General features: G+C 35.5%; 1 protein-coding gene across 2 annotated transcripts; it reads left to right on the forward strand.

The window, feature by feature from the left end:
* Positions 1-1,422: 1,422 nt before the first annotated feature.
* Nep2 (Neprilysin 2) lies at positions 1,423-21,064 on the forward strand. 2 transcript variants are annotated; one of them, XM_043418957.1, is made up of 10 exons: positions 1,423-1,780; positions 14,690-14,841; positions 15,957-16,091; positions 16,217-16,462; positions 16,633-16,844; positions 16,932-17,108; positions 17,289-17,783; positions 18,323-18,614; positions 18,700-18,950; positions 19,089-21,064. In XM_043418957.1, the coding sequence occupies exons 1-10, from the start codon at positions 1,749-1,751 to the stop codon at positions 19,425-19,427; spliced, it is 2,331 nt and encodes a 776-aa protein (XP_043274892.1). In that variant the 5' UTR covers positions 1,423-1,748; the 3' UTR covers positions 19,428-21,064. The 2 variants fall into 2 exon arrangements, with proteins under 2 accessions (XP_043274892.1, NP_001401531.1); NM_001414602.1 differs by having other exon boundaries at positions 15,990-16,091.
* Positions 21,065-21,863: the final 799 nt, after the last annotated feature.

Consider the following 21,863-nt stretch of genomic DNA (forward strand, 5'->3'; position numbering starts at 1 on the left):
TGAAACTTGAACAAACCAACTTTTGGCTTATACGGATTTGCCGGTGAAAAAAAAGTAACAACTTCCTCCAGTCGACTCTATTTCAATAATCACAACGCGAACCTGTCTGTTACTGTGGAACAACGTAATTATCATTGTATCGAGAGTAGATTTAGACTTTCTGGTGATATATATTTCGGTTTAACAAGCGTATGGGATTTAAGTTTAAAGGCAACCGGGGAAGGCTGAGTCAAGTTTTTTGGCGTACATCAAGTTTTTTGGCTTTGATTTTTTCTTTTCCAAACACCTAAGCATCGAAACTCTGCTGCGTCCTTTTTTCATTACTTTTGCGTACGATAAAGATTCTTTTACCATTTCTTCTTGAGCACATTCTTCAGCTGATTTTTCTAGCAACGAGTTCTTTGTGAATATGTCGATTTTCTTCCATATTGATTTTTTTCTACTATTTTACGATGGTCCAGGTATCTTAGATATGAGTATGATCAGGAAAAAATCTGTGCATAAAAATAAAATCACAAATGACGAGGGCTTCTGCAAGCCATATTTTTACTCCGCGTACCGATATTTCCATTACGATTCACACCCACATGGTTGTGGAATTAGGATACCTGACTGTTTCAAACAGGATTCTTCATCTAATTTGGAGTTCATAGATTCATTCATTCTTCATAATCAGAGTGCATTTTTCAAATTGCCATGGAATGAAAAAAATAAAGAGTATAACAAGCTTTATTCTCGAACGAGAACATACCTGTGAAAGAGTGAAATTTACGCAGTGCAACGTGCGATATTCAATCAACAAGTTTTTTTATTTTCTCAAGCAAAGTTGTCTCAAGATTCACTGCGGAATTGTATTAGCCTTAATCTATAATCTCGCTGTATATTCTTGGATAAATTTGAATTTTCCGAATGCTCGAAGAGGCACGAATCTTCCGATGAAGAAAAACGTAGAAAATTGAACTCAACGTGACTTATTGAATGAAAGAGAATTGATGGGTACGATGGAACCTAATCGGAATGCTACGCAAGCACGTTTCAAAGTGGTGAGTTACCTAGCTACTTAATCCACAGAAAATAACTCGATGAAATGTAAGTAGGCCCCTGAACGCCTGGCGATATAAGAATGCAAATTGTACAATGGGATGCGATGAAGAAAAAAGAGATTTGAAAACTGGAAAAAGTACAATGAGGACGATGGACGGGTGATGAGAACAGAGGACATTGACCGGATGCCATCGTGTTCGGAGGCGCGAAATTCCCTGTGACATCTGATGATGATGTGTCAGATGAAGAGAATCCGTAGTGAGTCCGAGTCCGCGCGTGAACTTTACCTACAACACCATCACCCGTCACGAGTGGCCGAGAGGGAGAAGAGAGTTTAAATACGGTGAGAAGTGCTCGCGCTTGTTCAGTCCGGCAGAAACGCTTCAATCCGATTCATCCGGATCGTTGCGCCTATTTTGCCGATATATTTTATTTTTCATTTTACCGATAATATATCAATGAAAAAGGATAATATTAATTAAAAAAAAAAAAAAAAACGTTTGAACAGCATGCGTTAATGAAAAATCGTTCAATCTATGACCAAACAACGCTGCAATTGTTCTTTTCGATTGACCGTGTGTGCTCGATCGGTGTTTCATGTGTGTGGTATGTGGTAGTGTCAAAGGAAATTTGAAAAACTAATTCTACCTCCGGAGAAGAGATATCGAGGGTGGAAAATTACATATCGACTCTACGCGACCGCTATGACCACTAGTATGAAGCAGACAGTCATCAAGTGAGTTTTTTTTCTATTGAAATGACTCTTTAAATATCTCCTTCATATCCTCATTAAAAGGATTAATTAAGATTATAATTATGAGCAGGCAAGTTTTTTCTAACGATTCAATCAATATTGGCTGAAAGATATCTATACCGTAGTACAACGTTTATGTTGTTTTCCATGGAAGTTCAAAAGTATATATTATTAGGGTCCCTAAATAGCTAAACCATTGAATTTGAATCTAGTTATAGTCATTAACAGATCTACGTGACCAGTGATAATTCTTGCGGCGAGCGACGCGTACGGGATTGACTAAATTTGGTTAGATTAGTCCGTTATTTTTATTGTTATGACAGTACTTGTACTGACACCGATATTTTTTGCCGGGGCAAAACTGCATAAACAGTTAATCCAACGTAAAATTTTTGAGTTTTTAAACATCTAGAGAATGGGTTAAAAAGTTCTTTATTCGACATCGAATGACCCCATTCGACTACTCGTATGATACAAATTGGCTCATTATTTTTTACTGCCGAGGAAAAATGAGTTCACGCCATCCACTTTGAATGAAACTCGAGCGTTTGTTTTTGAATGCACCACAATCGTATAAACTTTCAACGTTCAGATTCAACAACGCACGTGCATTTTTTCATTTGGCTTCGATAAACAAGTTTTGTCTACCAATTACTTTGTCGATGCGGAATGCATGACTTTGTTTGAACACTCTTGGCTTTGTCAACATCCTTCCATTCAGTTTCATCGATGAAGATACACAAATTTCATTTTCGTGTAACATCCTTGTGACGAGTATTGAGGAGCTCAACTATTGCGGTGATTTTTTTTAATAATAATTATTATTTCAGATTTAAAAAATGGTTGCTTCATGCACAGTTACATACGAGATCGTTGTTCAATTGAGAAGAAGAATGGTTTAAAAATATTTTCAATTCCGTAGCATTTCAAAGGACAAGTCCCGCCTGATCTCGAGATTATGTTGAATTTTTCGATTTTTACTTTTTCACCGGCAAAAACATGTGAAACGATAGAACTTATTTATTGTGAAAAGTCAAAGAATGAACTTGCATTTCTTTTTATCGAAATAACTACCCAGTTATTTTGAGTAATCATTCCCACAATCGCCCATGGAAAACCGGTTTGTTTTCAAAATCTCCGATGTTCTCCAAGTTTTCTCCATTTTCATTCGTTACAAACGAGTGCGATTTCAATTCTCGAACCTATGTCAACATTGTCGTTCTCTGTTGTTAATGAAATAAAAACAACTTACAGTCTAAAGAATAAGTATCGGAATCACGAGTGTAATCCGCACTCAAAGTTCTCCATCTCAAATCCGTTGCAACGTCTTCCTCAATTTCATACATTAAATATAAAAAAATACGTTCACATTTCCGCAACCAATCATATCTACGCAGAGTTACATCAAAGGTTACATAGTGATTCTGGGAACCACTTGCGGATGTTCCGCAAGAACGGTGATAATTTTGAAAAACCAGAAAAAGAAGGGTGTCAATTGAAAATTTATATTCACAAATATAACCATTTACTAATTATCTTTCAATAAGCGAGGGAGTGATAGTCTCAACGTGCAAAGTTCAATAGTCACATCACTCTTTATAATCATACAGGTGTTTTCTCTTTTATACATGGATTCGGAATTTTTTCGAATGTAATCGTTCATTTGATATTAAATGACACACCGATCTTGACTCGATTTGTTTCGTTTACACTGTCGAATTAATATATTTTTGGGAATCGAATGAGAAATTGTTGGAAGGACACAATGGTATTGACTACTTACATATATCGATAGTATACATGCAAATGAGGTATATACGTAAGTCGAATGAGTAAACGAAAATCACATTAAAATTTCATTCGTAACCAGTCTGAAAAATGAACCGTCATTGTTGTTTGTCGGTATGTGTTTTATTGTTTTTGTAACACGTGTATTTGAAAAAAAATTGAGAAGTTGCGGCACGGTAAAACGAAGCGTAAGTCTTATTTGTTGTTGAAAACAAAAAATCAATTCGTAACATGTTGTCGAACCATTGTGCGTGTTATTTTTTTTTCCTCTACTTCTTTTAACTGCTTGATTGCATAATGTTCAGGAATAGCAATGTCTCCCAGGAAATAATACGTTGTGGTAATGGTTTCCAGGAAATAGTTGTCAGAAATCATAGCGATTTTCAAGTGTTGTTCAATCTTCCCGACTATCCAAAGCAGGAAGAAATGGTTACGTTGTCTCTGGATATTGTGGAATTACCATGGATGGGCTACGGGAACGTGTTTATACTGCAACTGTGTTTACTGCAAAGTTGAAATTGAGAATCGGGCAAAAAGCATGTGCATCAAGATTTGTATACTATAAATTGCCCATTTTGATGGCGAAACTGGAAGCATTCAGAATTTTTTAAAACTATCTTCAATTACACTAAATAATAACAATTATAAGCTTAGCGGGCTTGTATATAGCTATGATCTTTGTGCTATGACAGATTATTTGTCTCTCAAGTTTCGCGTTGCTGGTATATAGTTAATGCGATTTCGGAACGAAGCTGATTTCAGCAAGAGACATTTATCGTCTGCTCATTAACGTTAGCCAAAAAAACTTCGTGGACAGAAGGAATGTCATATTTTCCAAAAGGCTTAGCTATTTTCGTTGATAATAAAAAAGATGGAATGTCATTTGACGATCCACACAGTCCACCGCAGGCAATTTTATTTTCGAAAAAACCTAAACATTATTAGATGCCTTTACCGTAAAATGTACAACGGATTAAACATTTGAGCGTGATGATTTATTGACGACTACGTTGTACACAGGCGTTCAAAATGTATTATGCAAATTTCCTTTCGTGTTTTACCGTTAGCTCGAAGTGTGTTACGAACGGTCCAGCCGAAGAATTCACCGGGATGTTCCTTAACTGGCAAAAAACATCGAGTGCCCGTGGAAAAAAACCTGTTGTAATGGGAAAAAGTATCCTGTTATTTTCTTTTCTGACCCTAAGAAATGAAAGTTCTTCAGAAGGGATTGAGTGCCCGGCGCAAGATGCAGGCATGTTTCAGAGGTCGGTGGCCGCAAACGGCACGGCGGTCGCTCCGTAGATTGTAACTTGCAGGAGAAGGGAGCTAACCTAGTGTCAGGTGCACCTGTATATATACATACATACGAATCTGCAAGTGCTCTTAGAAGTTCGAGATTGCCATCCATCTCGACTAGAGCCGAGATACCGTTCGTCCGTTACGCAATTGTACACTGTTTAATAACTCTGTACAGACGGTTGTTATCAGCAAAAAAAAAAGAATGAGAAAAAGTGAGATAGAAAAATATTAAACCTTAGTTAAGTAGAAAAACTCAAGCTCGCTTTCATCCACTGGTATCGATATGAGTATATATAATAAAAAAAATCTTTCCTGCTATTCATTATTCTTCGATGCAGTACTACGTGGCGGAACTTTTTTCATATGTTGCATAATATAACTTATAATATAACTCGTTACATGGTTCACTTGTTCGACAGAGTTCACGGTATATACGTGATTAATTAAAACTTTACTTTAATACGTTCACATTCACTTTTACTGAACGTGTAATCACCATTTATGTCGTGAAGAATACAAAAATTGCATTTACTCTGGACCTGAGTAGAACGGGGAACGGGGATACGTAATCACCCAAGGAGTAATAGTGACACTTTCGAAAATTTAGCACTCGTTGCTAAACACAATATCGAACGGAACTGAAGAAATTTCGAAAACAGATGTTACCCAAAATATTCGAAGTGAGTTTGACAATCCATAAAATTCTATCCCCTCTATTTGTAATTATATTTCAAGTTATTCACGTTTTGTCTCGTACGCAATAGGCATCGCGCATTTATCGCACCGATAAACTACTAAAATCATTCACCGTTATACTTATCAGGTCTCCGCAGCAGCGTCGATTATGTAAATAACGGTTTTGTTGACCGCCCATAAGGAGCGATGAAAAAAAAACGAATGCCGTAGAATGTGGGACAAGTACATGGAATGAGCCTCTGTCCCCCTCCTCTCTCTCTCCCTTGCTCCCACCGATGACGGTTCAAAAGGATTATTGCCAGTAAATTAACGATAAGTTTGCTCCCTTCGGATGCAACGCCTCTTGATAAATTGTGATGATTTTCTTTGCTGACTGTATACAAAAGAAGAACTCTATTCTATTAAAAAATGAGAAAAAAACGTTGAGCACATCTTTCTCACGTTTTGAGCTCGAACAGTGTTCAAATTGCTTGTGACTTCAATATAAATATCTTTTGGATTTACACACTCTCCAAAGATACTGGTCAAAAGACACTTAATTTCAGGAAAAAAAAAAACAGAATCCCGTTGTTCTATTCAGCCGGAAATAGTTTAAACATACGTTCGAATGTTTTTTTTTTTTTTTTAATGATTGAGAATAGAGTCCCAATTCATTTTCAATTTTATATATTATTATTATCAAAGTATACGATAATAATGGCTACTATATAATTCAATGAGTCTAGAAAACGTACTGATAATACTGATTTTCACTGACGTATTGCATTTTATCTTTGTAAATGCATCCATATTGTAATTGCGTCGTTAATTGTTAAGCGCGCTCCTTTTCGACAGAACGTAAATAGCACTTGAAATGTGACGAGCTCGCGAAGTCTGGTGTAAAAAAAAATCTCGTGGTGAGGTGAATCACGAACAACTGCGGATCGCACGTTCAGTCTATTAAACTCATAGTTGCCTATAGGCATTAAGTGGAATCTCGAGCATTTTGCATAATTTACAGAGATTAACGTAATCCTTTCCGTTCTGTATCGTTGCATGTTCAAGATTTCGTTTCGAGCGTTTCCCTGGTATCTGACGATACAATCCGCATGCCACATGGATATTTTATCTATTCAACTGTTCACATAATGTTGCACTGATCATTATTTCGTCGTTGAACTATGAAATTAAATTTGTACTTTTTTGGTGCTTGGAATTCACCCATTTTTCATATTGAATAATTTATTCCCATCCGTACGAAATAGAAAGCTTAAGGTGGTTCCTCCACGAGACAGTTAAATTAGGAAATTATTTAAATTTGGCATACGTATTGTTTAACATATGAACAACACCTCTATAAAATTTTAACAAGTATCACCATCCCGAACCCGAGATATATGTAATTGAAGTTGACTCAATTAACACGTAACATATGGACCATCCATAGGCAAACGGCACATTATTAATTCTACCGCTAGTACTAAAATTAGGAAGTTTATAAAAAACGAGGAGGAGCTAGAGCAGGATATCACAGATATTGTGAAAAAAAAATCAAGGTGATTGACCATCTATAGTTTGACAGATATAGCCTCGAGAAGTACGAAGGTTTAGGCTGCATACGATATATTTTGCAAGCGAACAAGCGAATGTCGTCTGTATAGACAACCTTTTCTGTGTGTTGAAGCGTAACCCAGATAGTTCCGTCAAAAAATTTACTCACGATGTCAGATGAAAAATACTTTTAGAATAAATTTTACGAAAGCAAATGATATTTGTACTATATCTGCTGGCACCGAGTACGTATATAGGGTCTTTACAAAGTTATTGATTACGATCCGAACGAATTATCAAGCCTTTTAATATGCAGACAGTACATAACTTTTGGTTGGGGCTGTCGCAGAGGATCAACCTTAATTAATATTCACTGATACCGGAAGAGGAAACGGAAGAAATAGACTTCACGATCGTGTGTTACATCTATCTTCTCGTATGTATCAATTTGCGTGATATTTATATTCTGTGGTTGATTCAGAGAGTAGCTGAGAAGCACGGATACCTCGTTACGTAAAACAGTACTAAAATTACCGACCAAAATATGGGACACACGTGAAACGAGGAGTAAAAGAGAAAAAAGTCCCATTGTGTTTCACCGAGTTGGCGTCTCTCATTCGCAAATGTTACATTACATGCGGTAACTGTATTTGAAACGTGTTTTCATGAATCTAGTATAGCATTATCTATACAGATTTTTTATCGTTTTTACACTATAAGAATTCATCATATATTCATTGCACATATAAGCTTCTAGCTTTTCACAGACGTAAATTAAACCATGAAAATTTTATATAGCAGTAATTATCTGTAAGATCATGCGATTGTGCACTGATTTTTATTATAAAAGTGCCGCTGAAAAAGATTTTTTTATAACCCCTTTATCTAATTTGACCGACGCGATAAAAACTGAAACTATCTTTATTTCGAATAGTACTGAGAGGGTGATAGAAGCTCGTGAACAATGCCGGAAATGTACTTCCCTCGTAGAAACTAACTGAATCCAAATCTACAAAAGTATATGTATGTGCCTGTAATATGAAAGTTGGCTCGAACCTGTGTTCACGGTGTCTCGTTAATAAACCATGCAAATTCTTCCAAACATTTCTAAAAAGTTCTCAAATCAACGAAATTAAAAATAAGTTTGATACGATTCCAATCCAATCAACTGCTATTATTGCTATTGAAATTCACAACACAACGATTAGGTTGTTTATATCAGTAAAATTGAAAAAATCATATGTGGTTTGGACAAGCAGATTAATTGACTGGTGGATGAACAAGTGAGAAAAACAAGTGAAAGTTAGTGTAATTTTTGGAACAACGCCTGTATTTCAGCTAGTCGCGGTGATAGCCAACAATGTAACCATAGTTAGCGTCACGCGAAAACCAAGATTTACACTACGATGTGTAGCACTAAAAAAAATTTATTTTACATTTTCCTGACGTGACGTATTATTGAGAAGTTTGCATCCATGGACACAATACTATACTTCCAAATAATATTTAAGACAAAAGGGATTTTAGATTGTTTCCTTAAGATTCTTTCATTTTTAAGAGTGGCGAGTCATTAATTCCACTTGTAAAAAAATGAAGTTTTTTTTTTAAATACAATTAGTCAGTATTGACAGCCATGTCATCATTATTTGGCTTTATTCTAGATAAAAGTTGAAACGTTGATCTGAAAGATCGCTGGCTCAAAGTCATTGTCAGGATATATGGCGGAACGTGGATAGTGTGGATACGATACGTACAAGCACTCAAAGTAAACCACTTGCAGGAAGCGTTGTGCAATGAAATCCATCGTAGAAATATGATGCTGTGCTTCTTCGGTCACAGTATAATCAGACCAATTTGATAATTGAGCGCAGGAAATTGTGGCGAAAAACAGCATTCCGTCGCCGTTCAACGTGTTTAAGATTTTCTTCGTATGTGCGCTCGCTGCTAAACCGCTTGAAGCATCTACAAAGTCATGCAGGAAATAAAACATCGCGATCTATAACGAGAAAACGCCTCCACATGCGAGTTTCCTTCTTTCAGCAAATAATCTCAAATTACCACTATTGAAACATCCAACCAGCACGTGCAAGGACAATGCCAGCTAAATATAATGCTTTACAGGATTATGGCATGATCGTCAGTTCATTCTTTTTTATGCGGTAATTATGCAATTTGAGTACTTTACCGAAAATCGATGTAAACTGTTTTTTATTCAGTATAGGCCGCATCAATTAGTCACCACTAATGATATTCCGTCGGGGGAGGCTGACATTTTTTATTATTTTCATGACTACAAAAGAATATCTTTTTGTGCACGTGTGCGCGTGCGTATATGCGCGTGTGCGTCTGTCATAAAAAAGCTTTTAGATATGCTAAAATACTCTATTGTATCATGTATTTCTGGAAACTTTGAAATTTCATAAGTTATGATGGAAATAGTAGGGGGGGGGGGGGGAGGAGGCAATTCATGACGAAAAAAAAATTTAACTATTTTTCGAAAAATAAACGCTCGATAGCATCTCGGATAGCTGAAGTAATGCACGTCGACGACAATTGGGGATATAGAGAAGATAATAATATATCATATATCACTTTCATTATTTAGATACTAAAAACTGGATCATTGATGGTTACTCGCCACTATCGTTATAACATAACAAAATAAAACGGCGGTAATGCTTTGGTCAACTAATATTTGTTCATAACACTTTGCTCTACTCATTTGAATAAATGGACCAGGCAACGTGGTTAGCATAATAATATCGGGTATCGTAGCTTTACAAACAAAAGATAGCATTTCGTTCCTACCGTGAAAAGATTTTAAGCTCTTTATTCCCTCTTTTTTCTTCGCAGTTCTTTTCGCGCATAAGGTAGTTAATGCTGAAAAATTCAAATCTCTGTTTGTCTTACATTTATTTACACCTTACTTTATCTTCCAGGAAATCGTGACTTCGTCATAAATATTCTTTTCCAGACACCTCCACATCTGACTGTTGAAGAATCTTAAACGACTAAAGTAAACGTAAAAACACAAAGTGATTTTACGGTAATAAAAAATTGAGAAATCCATTCCGAAGCTTTCATCGACTTCAGAAACACCTATGACCAGCAATCATGATAATTAATTGCAATAAATGACGATGATAATGTGCATAAAATGCGTCACTCTTTAAGAGTGTGTTCGCGGGTACATGTGTGAAGGAAGCAATCATGAATTTGTGAGACTCCCTATCTCTGTTTTGATATCCTGAAGTAATCAAACTTTCGGTGATGGGCTTGACACGATTGTGCGTCTAGTGAAGCGACTAATTTGCGATCGACCGGAGCTTAATTTTCATGTCCCTGAGGTTGAATATCCAAGCCATAAATCAAGTATAGATTGACCGATTAGATTGGGTATTACGCCGGGATTGGATTACAGAAGAAATCCCTGCATGTGCATATTCGAATATTATAACATTTATAATATTTTACTATAGAAGAACCAAGTCGAATAATGGAAAAGAATGCTGTGCCATACTTTTTAAGCAAACCGTCAGTTATTCTGTATTCATGTCAACGGCTGGCAGATTCGAAAGTTGCGTTCACGACGTTGGCGACTGCGATCGTGCGTAAAAATACAGGTTTTCTTATACAAGGCTCGAAAAATGTATCGGATACAAAACATTTCTAACGGGCGAATAAATGGACTCGCACGTTTATTATTTTATCACTAGAATCATTTTATAATTTAAAAGGCATAGTGCAATTTACAGCTTGCACGGGAACATCAAAATCGTAAAACAGACGAAGCGCCATTATTATGGCCCTACATATTATTTTAAATTAGTCCGCTGCGTCAAAGTATATAAATCTTAATGGGATCGTGTGGTACTGTGATAGCATAGAGCGAATGATGAATTATTGGAATGTTTCATAAAGCATTTGAATCAAGAAGCATGAACGAAATTTCGAGAAGTTTTAATTAATCGGTTCGATTCTGCGTGAAATGTTTCGTATATAATACATAACATATAAACAGACGAGGTCGATACACTCATTTTATATACCCTGCCTCTCCTCGAGTCGCTCGACTTGCACCATTATGTACTCTGTTCGATTGGACCGAGTACTGCACACTTAATACACTGCGTTTAAACTGTTTACCCGTTTGAGTCTCGGCACGAGTCGCTGGCGGGTTCCTCATCGTCTTTCTATTGTATATACGTGTTTACAAAATACCATCGTTAAAATACTGTATGAGCATACACAGACTGTAGTCAGAATGAATTACACCGTGGGAGAATCTTCGAGTCTGACATCTCGTGCTCTTTTCCATATACCTTTTCTATAACGACTAAACAACCCTAATGAGAAAAGTACTATATGCCATAGATTCGATGTATTCTTCAAGATTGTTTAGTTACAATTTTCACCGATTTCTGCTAGCTCATTCGCAATACAGTTTTCCTACACAAACATACAATAAGAGAATTTGAGCTATGTAACTGCCCGCTGATTAGGTCAAGAGACTCATGGCCGTTTGCCAATGTTAAAAAAAACTTCATGTTTTTATAATGATTCTTTGTTCTGGAATAAGTATCGATGATAAGTGCGTATAAGTATACAGAGCACTCGAAATGAAAACTTCACACCGTACCATATTTTGGCTCAAACACGCCCTCATGTAAGATTCCTGTATGTTTGGAAGATACGGAAATATGATGATCTCTATGATGAAGCACGAACCCTGAAAGTACGTTTTTTTTTTTATATTTTCAATTCCATATGGACAGTATGAAAATTTTAATTCTATATTGGACCTACGTAATCATTGAAACCTCATTTAATTAAGAATGCTCTCAACAAGAGGTGAGAAAAAAAATCACATCCGTGTAGTAATTAACATAATATTGAGAATTGAGAAACCGCAATGGAAAGAATTTATATTCAAAATATATATGTATATATTTATTTATATCATATGTAGTATTGTATGAAAAGTATAATCTGCATAGATAAAAAATATATATTTTTATGATTTACCGAATTCGGTATATTAATCAGGTATTCTGTAGTTATTAATGACATATTTTTTAAATATTTAATATACATTTTTAATAAATAAAGAATACATTTTTTTTCAATTTTGGATAATTTTTTTTTATATAAAAAGTATTGTAATAAGCGATCGAAAATACGTTTTTTTAAAATATAAAATATGTATTTTTTTGTATTGAAATGACATTTTTATTGAATTGAACATATATTTATCATATACCAAATGTGTATGATTAATCTATGGAAAAATATATAGTTTTGATGTTTACATGATAGTTTAAGGTTACATGTTAACGTCTTAATGTTATCTAAAAATTTTAGAAATGATAATATTTATTAATCAAAAATGTTTATATTTAATATAAAAAATATATATCGTTAATAACAACACAATACATTATTAATGTACTGAAATCGACAAAATCATTGATAAAATAAATACATGATTCATATATTTGTATGCATGAAAGTTTAGAGAAAATATATTTTTTGTATATGCGGAATATATACTTTTTATACAACACTACATATATTTTAAATATAAATTCTTTTTATGGGGGAAATCACATGTCCATCGAGAAATTTTAGCTATATTTTGATTGTAAGGTACCGAGGTATGATCAATTATCTTCGGGCGCCCAATGTTCTTTCAAGAGACTCGGTAGAGTCTCGGGTGTTCTTGTTTGGTGAGAAACATGAATTTCGTATAACGTTTTTCAAAATATGCTGTTAGGCCTTCTAAATCGATAAAATAATCGATCATTTTATAACGACCCAGACATTTACGACAACGTTTTCATGTGTATTTAATTGTGCACAGCGATGAAACGTTCACGGATCGCTCACATATGTTGCAACAGTTTACGAATTTTATCCGTGATGCTCTGTTACGCTGTTGATATTCAATAACAGTACGAACCAAAATGCGAGCATTGAAAAACGCGTCATAAATTAGCACGAAGTTCAATTCATTTTCTCAGATTACAAGCCTCGAACAGACTTTTTCGTATTTTTTTCGAGATGTGATACCATATCGTGTTACAAAACTACTGAAATATCCCCTGTACAAGTGACTAAGAAAATTAGAAGTCTACAGATTGCTTAAAAACATGTTAGAAATTTCGGAACGATTCAGTGCCCAGTGATCTTCTACGTAAAAAAACTGAGCCAACTTTTGTTGTCTCCAGCTTTTCTAATCCCGGAGAATTCATTCCTAGAAAAGAGTTTATCCCTTTTTGAATTTCAATCAACCTCGTAATCTGCTTAGCATTACGAATCTATTTGAATAAAAACGAATTTTGGCGAAAGGTTTTTCAGGCATTTCTACCTTTTTTGTCTATTCTTCACTCTTCATTTGTCTTGTTCATCTGTCCTTTCTCAACGTATTGCATATGGAGAGAGAAAGAAGCTCGCGTAAATTTCAAGGACCACTAAATGGTACTAAGTGCTCTTCCGTGGCGCCAGCCATTTCCTCTAAGTGAAATTTTATAGCAAACGATAATCCACAGCTGGGGCGTTTTGCGTTCTACTGGCTCGTACATGCATCGTAATGAGATCATAAATTAACGCTCTGCAAAAGATCGATTTTCTACTTCCCTATAGCATACAAGATGTAACGTACTTACGAATTTTCTTGTGTACGGATTTTCCGCACGTGCAAGGATTTTCTTTTCATATTTAACAACGAGACTTGAAAAATATGAGGAGCTTTAGACTCATCGGGGGTCGTGATATGAGACTACTCTTTTACACTTCTATTGCAACAATGATTGCTCGATATTCTTTTCTATTTTCACCGGAATTATTTTCCTGTTCAATGTTTCAATCACTTTTTCGAATATTCATTATTTTTCGAATTCCCTTTTTCGTAGTGTACAGAAACATCGGGCTTTTAAAGATTATAAATGTTTTAAAGTTATAATCACTGTGCCGGAATCGTACCGAGTTCTCATTTATCAAATTATAAGCTCTTGAAAATGATAGTAAATCTCTTGTCACGCGACAAAAGTGTCGAGTGTTCCTAACTCAATTGACGGTTTAACATCGCTCATCTCCATAAGGCGGTCTCTCCTTGAGAGAAAATTTAATCTAGCTTATAGTTTTTGCATTTAGTTAATTATTACGTTGCCAAGTATGAAATACGTTTTCCTTTTCGATGATCCTTACGAAATTAGTCCACTATACCAAAGAAGGTGAAAAGATTTTTTTGTGAAAATACTAGAATTATTGAATGATTGATTAATCTTTATGGTTTAGAGTTTTCTCAAATAGTATTTATACGCTTATTGATGAAGTGCTATGTTGTCACAACAAAATTATATCCCCTAAAGAACAGCCATTTTTTTATTTCACATGACATGTCCAATGATAGTTTTTGCTCTCGTGACTATTTGCAAAATCGATGTGATATAGAAAAACAGCAATAATTACTTCTGACAGTTTTTTTTATCCTATCGTTCAGTTGTGTTATTTCGTTATTTAATCCCTAAATATTCAAAGGACATATTCGCTCATTACGCAACGATGATATTGTTTTAGAAATCCAACATGGTGGAAGCGCCGTTCAGCCCTAGAACGAGGACTAACGGTGATCGCCGTTTCTGGCATTCTTTTATGCATTGCCCTTGCAGTTGGCATTGCAGTGGTCATATCAAATTCTGGTTCATGTGACGTTCCAGGTTCCAGAGCAGGTATGACAAAACCAATTTTATATCATTACCATTTTGTTTCATTTGTTCATTATTTTGAAAAATATAATGCTTCATTTGAAATTCGCAACATCTAAATCACTAAAAATACAATAATGAAACCTTAATATAGATAAATTCAATAGCAGAACGAATATTGCGATCGGTTTCTATGAACTTTTGGTATGGACGTCTGAAAGGTTCAGAAAATTAAAAAAAAAAAAAAAAAAACAAACAGTGTTATCAAGATAAAAAGGATCGAATAAGAAAAAAATGTTAGATGAAATAAATAAATGGCACAATCCAGTGATATATTAGGTACATTTTAGCTGATGAATCATCTTCGAATATAGATATACATCAAACGGGTTGCGAATTTTTCCAAAATCCATCGGTTCTGTAAACCAAACAGATCAGTTAGTTCGATTTACATTGACGTAGAAACTCGTATGATATACGCAATAGATGACCCGACCACGCATCGAGATATTATTATGAAATGACTAAGTTCATTGAAATATACATTTTTTCGAATACCGTAATTCCATCAACGCTCCAATAGCCATACTGCACTGTAATATGACGTCATACGAACAAATTTAGATCTCTAATCGAGACATGAAAATCGTTCCTATACATATATACGAATGGATTATTTATTTTGTTTGAAGAGCCACCCCTAAAGCACCATCTCCTAATAGTTTACGTTGCCCCACTTTTGAGTATGCAAATATCTGTGCTGAGTCAGCACTAAGTAGCATGGTCAAGATCGTTTTATAAACTCGATCAAGAATCATATTACAACTTTGAATAAGATTCGGCAATATTGTTAATCCAAAATGTCTGTCTCAAACTTGACTGTGAAACATTTAAAAACCTTTCCTGTAAAATGAAAGACGTGTCACTAATAATAGAAATGTAATTTCACCATAGCTCGCTAATATTAAAGAGTCGACATATTTCGCTTAAACCATAAATTATATGTATTGCATGACTGTACAATGATACAATTTTTCATAATATACATGCGCATATTATGCTTTTCATTTCATGCCATAATAAATCACCTTGTCACACTGCATCTGCACATCCACACCATCGCAAAATTCGACGATTAGTACCTGCTAAAACAGAGATGCTCCCATCCACAGCCGAAGCTCTGGGAGGTCAAGGACCACGATACGGGATACAAACTGTTTGTAAACCGGGAGAATCAAAAAATGAATGTAATTCAACGGGTTGCATTCATGCAGGTTCGTAAAAGTGATTCCAAACTGAATGATCGTATTCCATTATTGAATCTTGTTTTCTCACTGATATTAGACACTCATTGGACGAATAGACAAAAAGTTTATCTTCCGTGCAATTAAATCTTTAGCATCCCGGATCCTGATGAACATGGACCCTGACGTCGAACCTTGCGATGATTTTTATCGATTTGCATGCGGCGGCTTCCTCAAGCGAACGGTTATACCCGACGATAAAACCAGCGTAAATACTTTTAGCGTTATTAGTGACGAGTTGCAAGAGCAAATAAAAGGAAGTATCAAGGCTGAAAGCGAACCCGGTGAACGCAAGCCGTTCAGACTCGTTAAGACTCTCTATAAGTCTTGTATGAACAAAAGTAAGTTTTGAGGTTCGATGCATAGTTCGTAAATTGAAATAATTGCATGTCAGAGTTATTCATGAAGCTGAATAACCGTCTGTTGATGTACGCACTTGAATCGAATTGCACGTACTACGTTAAAAGCTGTTGGAAAAAGGTAATATTGATGAGTGAAAATAAAATTGTAGCAGCGATCGAGGCCGAAGGACTTCAACCTCTTCATGCGACTTTGAAGAAACTCGGTGGTTGGCCGGTTCTCGATGGTGATTTATGGAACGATGGTGACTTTGATTGGAGAAGCTCTGTATACAAATTCCGGGATGCTGGATACTCTGTCGATTATTTCATCGATTTCAGCATCGGTGTAGATTTGAAAAACAGCACGAAACGAGTTATCGATGTATGTCTATATAAGTTTCTCCAGAGCATCGTTTTCGATGTAAATGAAATAAAACAATCCGCTTTATTCTATTTTCCTGTTTATTAGCTTGATCAAGCAGCTCTGGGACTATCTCGCGAATATCTGTCGAAGGGTTTCGAAGATAAAATCGTCGCAGCTTACTACAGTTATATGGTGGATATCGCCGTTATTCTTGGAGCTCCGAAAGAACGTGCCATGCAAGAACTCAAAGAGTCATTGCGTTTCGAGATGAAACTTGCGAACGTGCGTACTCATTAACAGTAATTTATCTTCCAGCTTATGAATAACTTAAGATCCATGATCTGATAAATTTGATAATTTTCTAACATCGTCGCATAATTAGAATTGAGTATGCTAAAAGTTCGAATAGTCCAACAGCAGAGGCTACGAGATAAACTTTCACTTTCTTTTATATTTTTATAGATTTCATTGCCGAACGAGAAACGGCGTAATGCAACTCAACTGTACAATCCGATGACACTTACGGAACTGACGAAAAACTATCCAAGTATACCTTGGAAGGAATACTTTAGCAGATTGTTACCACCATCTATCACCATTGAAGAAGACGAAATTGCAATTGTCGACGTACCGAGTTATATTAGCAATTTTGAGAAGTTGATATCCGAGACTCCAAAAAGAGTTCAAGCAAATTACGTGATGTGGAGGGCTGCAGCGGCTTCTGTAAGCTACCTGAACGATGATATACGTAAAAGGCAGTTGGCCTATTCTACAGCAGTCAGCGGACGTACGGAACGTGAGTCAAGATGGAAAGAATGCGTTGACATAGTTTCCGAAAGTCTTTCGATTAGCGTCGGCGCTATGTACGTACGGCAATACTTCAACGAAGACGCTAAGAAAAATGCCGTCGAAATGGTGACGGACATCAGAGAACAATTCACAAAAATTTTGAAAACGGTATGTACGAACGAATCTACTGACCTCATTCAAATAATAAAAAATTTTAAATTACAATAGTTATAAAAATTTTCCAACATAGGAAGTAATTCTTTACGAAAAACTACCCAGAAGTTTGTTCGTGAAACGAAAAATTTGATTTTCACAGTCTTATGAAAAAATTTTCTTATCGATTCTACTTCAAACGGTGACAGCACCAAAACAGTAGATCCGAGCTACTTGTCCATAAGGACTTCTTTTGTAGTGGAAATCAATTTTCTACAAAAATATATTCTTATGATTTTCGTGTAATTCTTTCCTGGAGAGTTACGATACGATGATCCAGAGGTCACAGTAATTCTCTGGGTTATTCTTATGAAAAAACTTCAAACACGATGCGCCGTTCGAAGTGATTTTTTGATGAGCTTTGCTTTTGGGATTTTTTTTTTCACCTTAATTCAACTTTTTCGACTGGATGCAGAGGAAAACAAAAATATCGTTTCTTTTCCGCACACCCTAATATATATATTTTAATGGCAACGATATATTTATATATATAGGTCGACTGGATGGATGAAAAAACACGTAGAAGCGCCCTCGAAAAAGCAGCATCTATGTCCAGTCATATTGCTTATCCCGATGAGTTGTTAGACGACGACAAGATCGAAAAGTTTTACGAAAATCTCGAACTCTCCGAAGGCAATTATCTCGAAAGTATTTTGAATCTGACGCTATTTGGAACGGAATACTCGTTCAGTAAACTGCGCAAACCTGTCAATAAAACTGATTGGCTATCCCACGCGAGACCGGCGATAGTTAATGCGTTTTATTCTTCGATCGAGAACAGTATTCGTGAGTATTCATCTGCTGTTTTTAACTGTTGAACATTGCTGAATATGAAACATAGATCAATACTCAATGACGCATCTCTCGACAGAATTTCCCGCTGGTATTCTCCAAGGTGCTTTCTTCGATAACGATCGGCCAAAATACATGAATTATGGTGCCATTGGATTTGTCATCGGTCATGAAATAACCCATGGATTCGACGATCAAGGCCGGCAGTTTGATAAAAATGGCAATCTCGTAGATTGGTGGGAGTCATCAACCAAAGAAAATTATCTCGAGCGTGCGTCGTGCATAGTCAATCAATACGCAAATTACACTGTCGAAGAAGTTGGCCTCAAAGTGAGTACTCTCACTCAAGTTTACCGGGTCCAAAAGACCCGGTAAGAAAAGGAATTTTCAAATGAGACTATAACAGTTGACAACTATTTTGTGTTGGTATAATGGCTAATTTGACCTTTTTTTTTTGAATTCTTTCAGTTAAATGGTATTAACACGCAAGGTGAAAATATCGCGGACAACGGCGGAATTAAAGAAGCATACCTTGCATACAATAGTTGGGCTGAGAGAAACGGACAGGAAGCAAAGTTGCCCGGCATCGATAGGACGCCACAACAAATGTTCTGGATAAGTGCAGCGAACACTTGGTGCTCGGCATACAGACCGGAGGCATTGAAACTTCGTATCACTACAGGCTTCCATAGTCCCGGCGAATTCCGAATTTTGGGTCCGTTGTCTAATATGCCCGAATTTGCGAAAGATTTCAATTGCCCTCTGGGGTCCAAAATGCATCCTAAGACGAAATGTTCCGTTTGGTAAATATTTTACCTACAAGCTCGTTTGACTCGGCTTGAAATTTTTTTAAAATGACGATAACATTCGTCAATGAGATGTTATCCTCTTTTGTAAAACAACTTTGAAAACAATATCATCGTATATTGTACGAAATAAGTTTACGATTGTTCATGAATCGAAACATCATAACGATTCTTTCGAAATATAAGCAAAGGTATTTGTGAACAATTTTTGAGAGATAAACAATGCTCTTTCGTTTAAGTTTGAATGACACTCCGCAATCAATTCAAAACGAATAGCCAATTTTGTAAGTCGACAAACGTGACATCTTTCAACCTATCCTAAAAAGTCTTACATATTACGTTCTCCAATTCGATGTCGCCTTAGACTTTTTTCTGTAACCTCGAAACTGTACAGAAAATATCTGTTTGAAAAAATGACATCGCAGAACTGTTTTCTCTACTAAGGGACATCGCATTATTCTGACCATTAAAAAATGGAGGGAATCTCAGTTATGTCAATTTCAGCATAAAACTTGAATTTTTTGGACACCGACTATTCTTTAGCAGATACACGAAATATGAGAAGAAATCCATTATGAATGTCCCTTCGGCTCCAATTTTTTTTTCGCAAAACAGTATTTCGAGTTGCGGAGCTTTACCGAAATTTTGTCAGGATAATGATTGCACATACAATTACCGTTTTATCCAATTGAAATCGAGTTGAAATCTATATTTGTAAGCTAAAAGTTGATGAATTTTTGTCTCTTAGAGACGTTTATCACATATTATTCTGATCTATTTGAATGGGAGCGTTCCATTCTAAGTACGATTAAAAGTCGACAAAATGAAAAATAATTACGAAATGATATTATTTTTCGCACTGATGGAAGAAGGAAAAATCAATGGACTCGTAATGGCGAAAAAAAAATTGTCTGATATGACTTTCATCGAAACGTAACCACGATAGATACATGTAAATAGTATGAATGAAGAAGGAAGGGACGATCAGTTGAATAACCGATGCATTACGATTTGGTGAAAATAACGGTTCCATAAGTACTACAATTCGCGTTATACGTGACAGATCTCCGAAAATGAACTTTCGGAATAATACAAAAACACAAAGACGCACGTGTATATACATACGTGTATTTACATGTTATTTTGGTAAAATCACAAGACAAATGATTGTCTTTAAACATTGTATGTGGGTTTGGCTTGGCCGAAAAGAAAATGAAAAAGCGCAAACCGTTTGACTGAAAAATTGTTGGAAAAAAGTTTCGAGTTATCGCTTCGCATGCACAAAAAATTAAACATTTTTCTCATAAGTACTTAGAAAACGTAGTATTAAGTTGTGAGTCGATGTAGCCATGAATTACATAAGAAATGTATTACATGGTTTGAGCGCATTGTAATTTGATCCATATATTTCGTATTGCCTTCTACAATAGTTTTTCTTTGTGGAATAATACATTATTTCGTTCTTTCATAGATTCAAGTTTTGTTATTGTTCAAGGTGCAACTGCAGTATTCATTACAATCAACTTGAAGCGTTCATCATCAAATGTACCGGTAAAACGGAAGCAAGCTGTATCTATTTCACTTTGTACTTGTTAGGAGACATTTTTTAAGGGTACAATAAAAATAACTCGAAAAATACCACTTCTCACTTCGAACCGTTCCCATTCCTCAATAAATAACATGGGTATTCCATATCAAGTGGACCACCCCAATTTTTTACAATCTCAAAATGACTTCACAAATTTTTGGTGTGTCGTTTGAAGTGTCAGAAATATCTACAAATAATTTCCAATGTTTAACTGCTCAATTTTACTTACAGTTTTTGTTTTTCCGTTTTTCTTCGATTCTCTGTGTATTAAAAACTGATAATTACACAAAAAAATGTCAAAAAATAAAATTTCGGTTTTTGCACATACTTTCTAATTAAAACAATTTTCTTAATGGTCCACGTTAATTTTCGCGCAATGTTCAAGAAAGTTAAAAAATTTTATTTATTTTTTTTTCATTAAGAAAGACCCTTTTTAGAAAGCTGAAAATTTGAGAGGTATTTGTTTTTCTTGTCTATAAACCACGAAAAAATTGGCGCTGTGGCAAATCAATATGTACCCACTGTTTTGTGTGTTGTTACGGAAAAAAGCTTCTGATTTTATTATTATTGACCCTTTCCGTTATGGTAGGTCACCAGTGACCCACCTTGATCTTACCAGTTTTTTATTCTTAAAACGATGTTCCGATCGTTCATAATTTTTTTTCTACTGTTTTTGAAAAATCTATCGCCGAATCCACTATTTTGAATTGAAGAAATCTAATATCGGATTCGTAATCAATGAACGAAAAACCCTCTACATACAGAATTTGAGAAAAATTGATGAGTTTTTAGAATTTTAAGTCCAACATGTTGGATCGACGATTTTGAATTTTGAAAATCCAATGCCAG

The sequence above is a fragment of the Venturia canescens genome, chromosome 1 (assembly GCF_019457755.1).
Source record: "Venturia canescens isolate UGA chromosome 1, ASM1945775v1, whole genome shotgun sequence".
Classification (NCBI taxonomy): Eukaryota; Metazoa; Arthropoda; class Insecta; order Hymenoptera; family Ichneumonidae; genus Venturia; species Venturia canescens.

Bases quoted from the DNA above. Each gene is read 5' to 3' on its own strand.
- Nep2 (XM_043418957.1), top strand. From the start codon at position 1,749: ATGACCACTAGTATGAAGCAGACAGTCATCAA. The intron at 14,842-15,956 runs GTATGACAAAAC...TTCGACGATTAG, and splicing joins CGTTCCAGGTTCCAGAGCAG to TACCTGCTAAAACAGAGATG. The intron at 16,092-16,216 runs GTTCGTAAAAGT...TTAAATCTTTAG, and splicing joins AACGGGTTGCATTCATGCAG to CATCCCGGATCCTGATGAAC.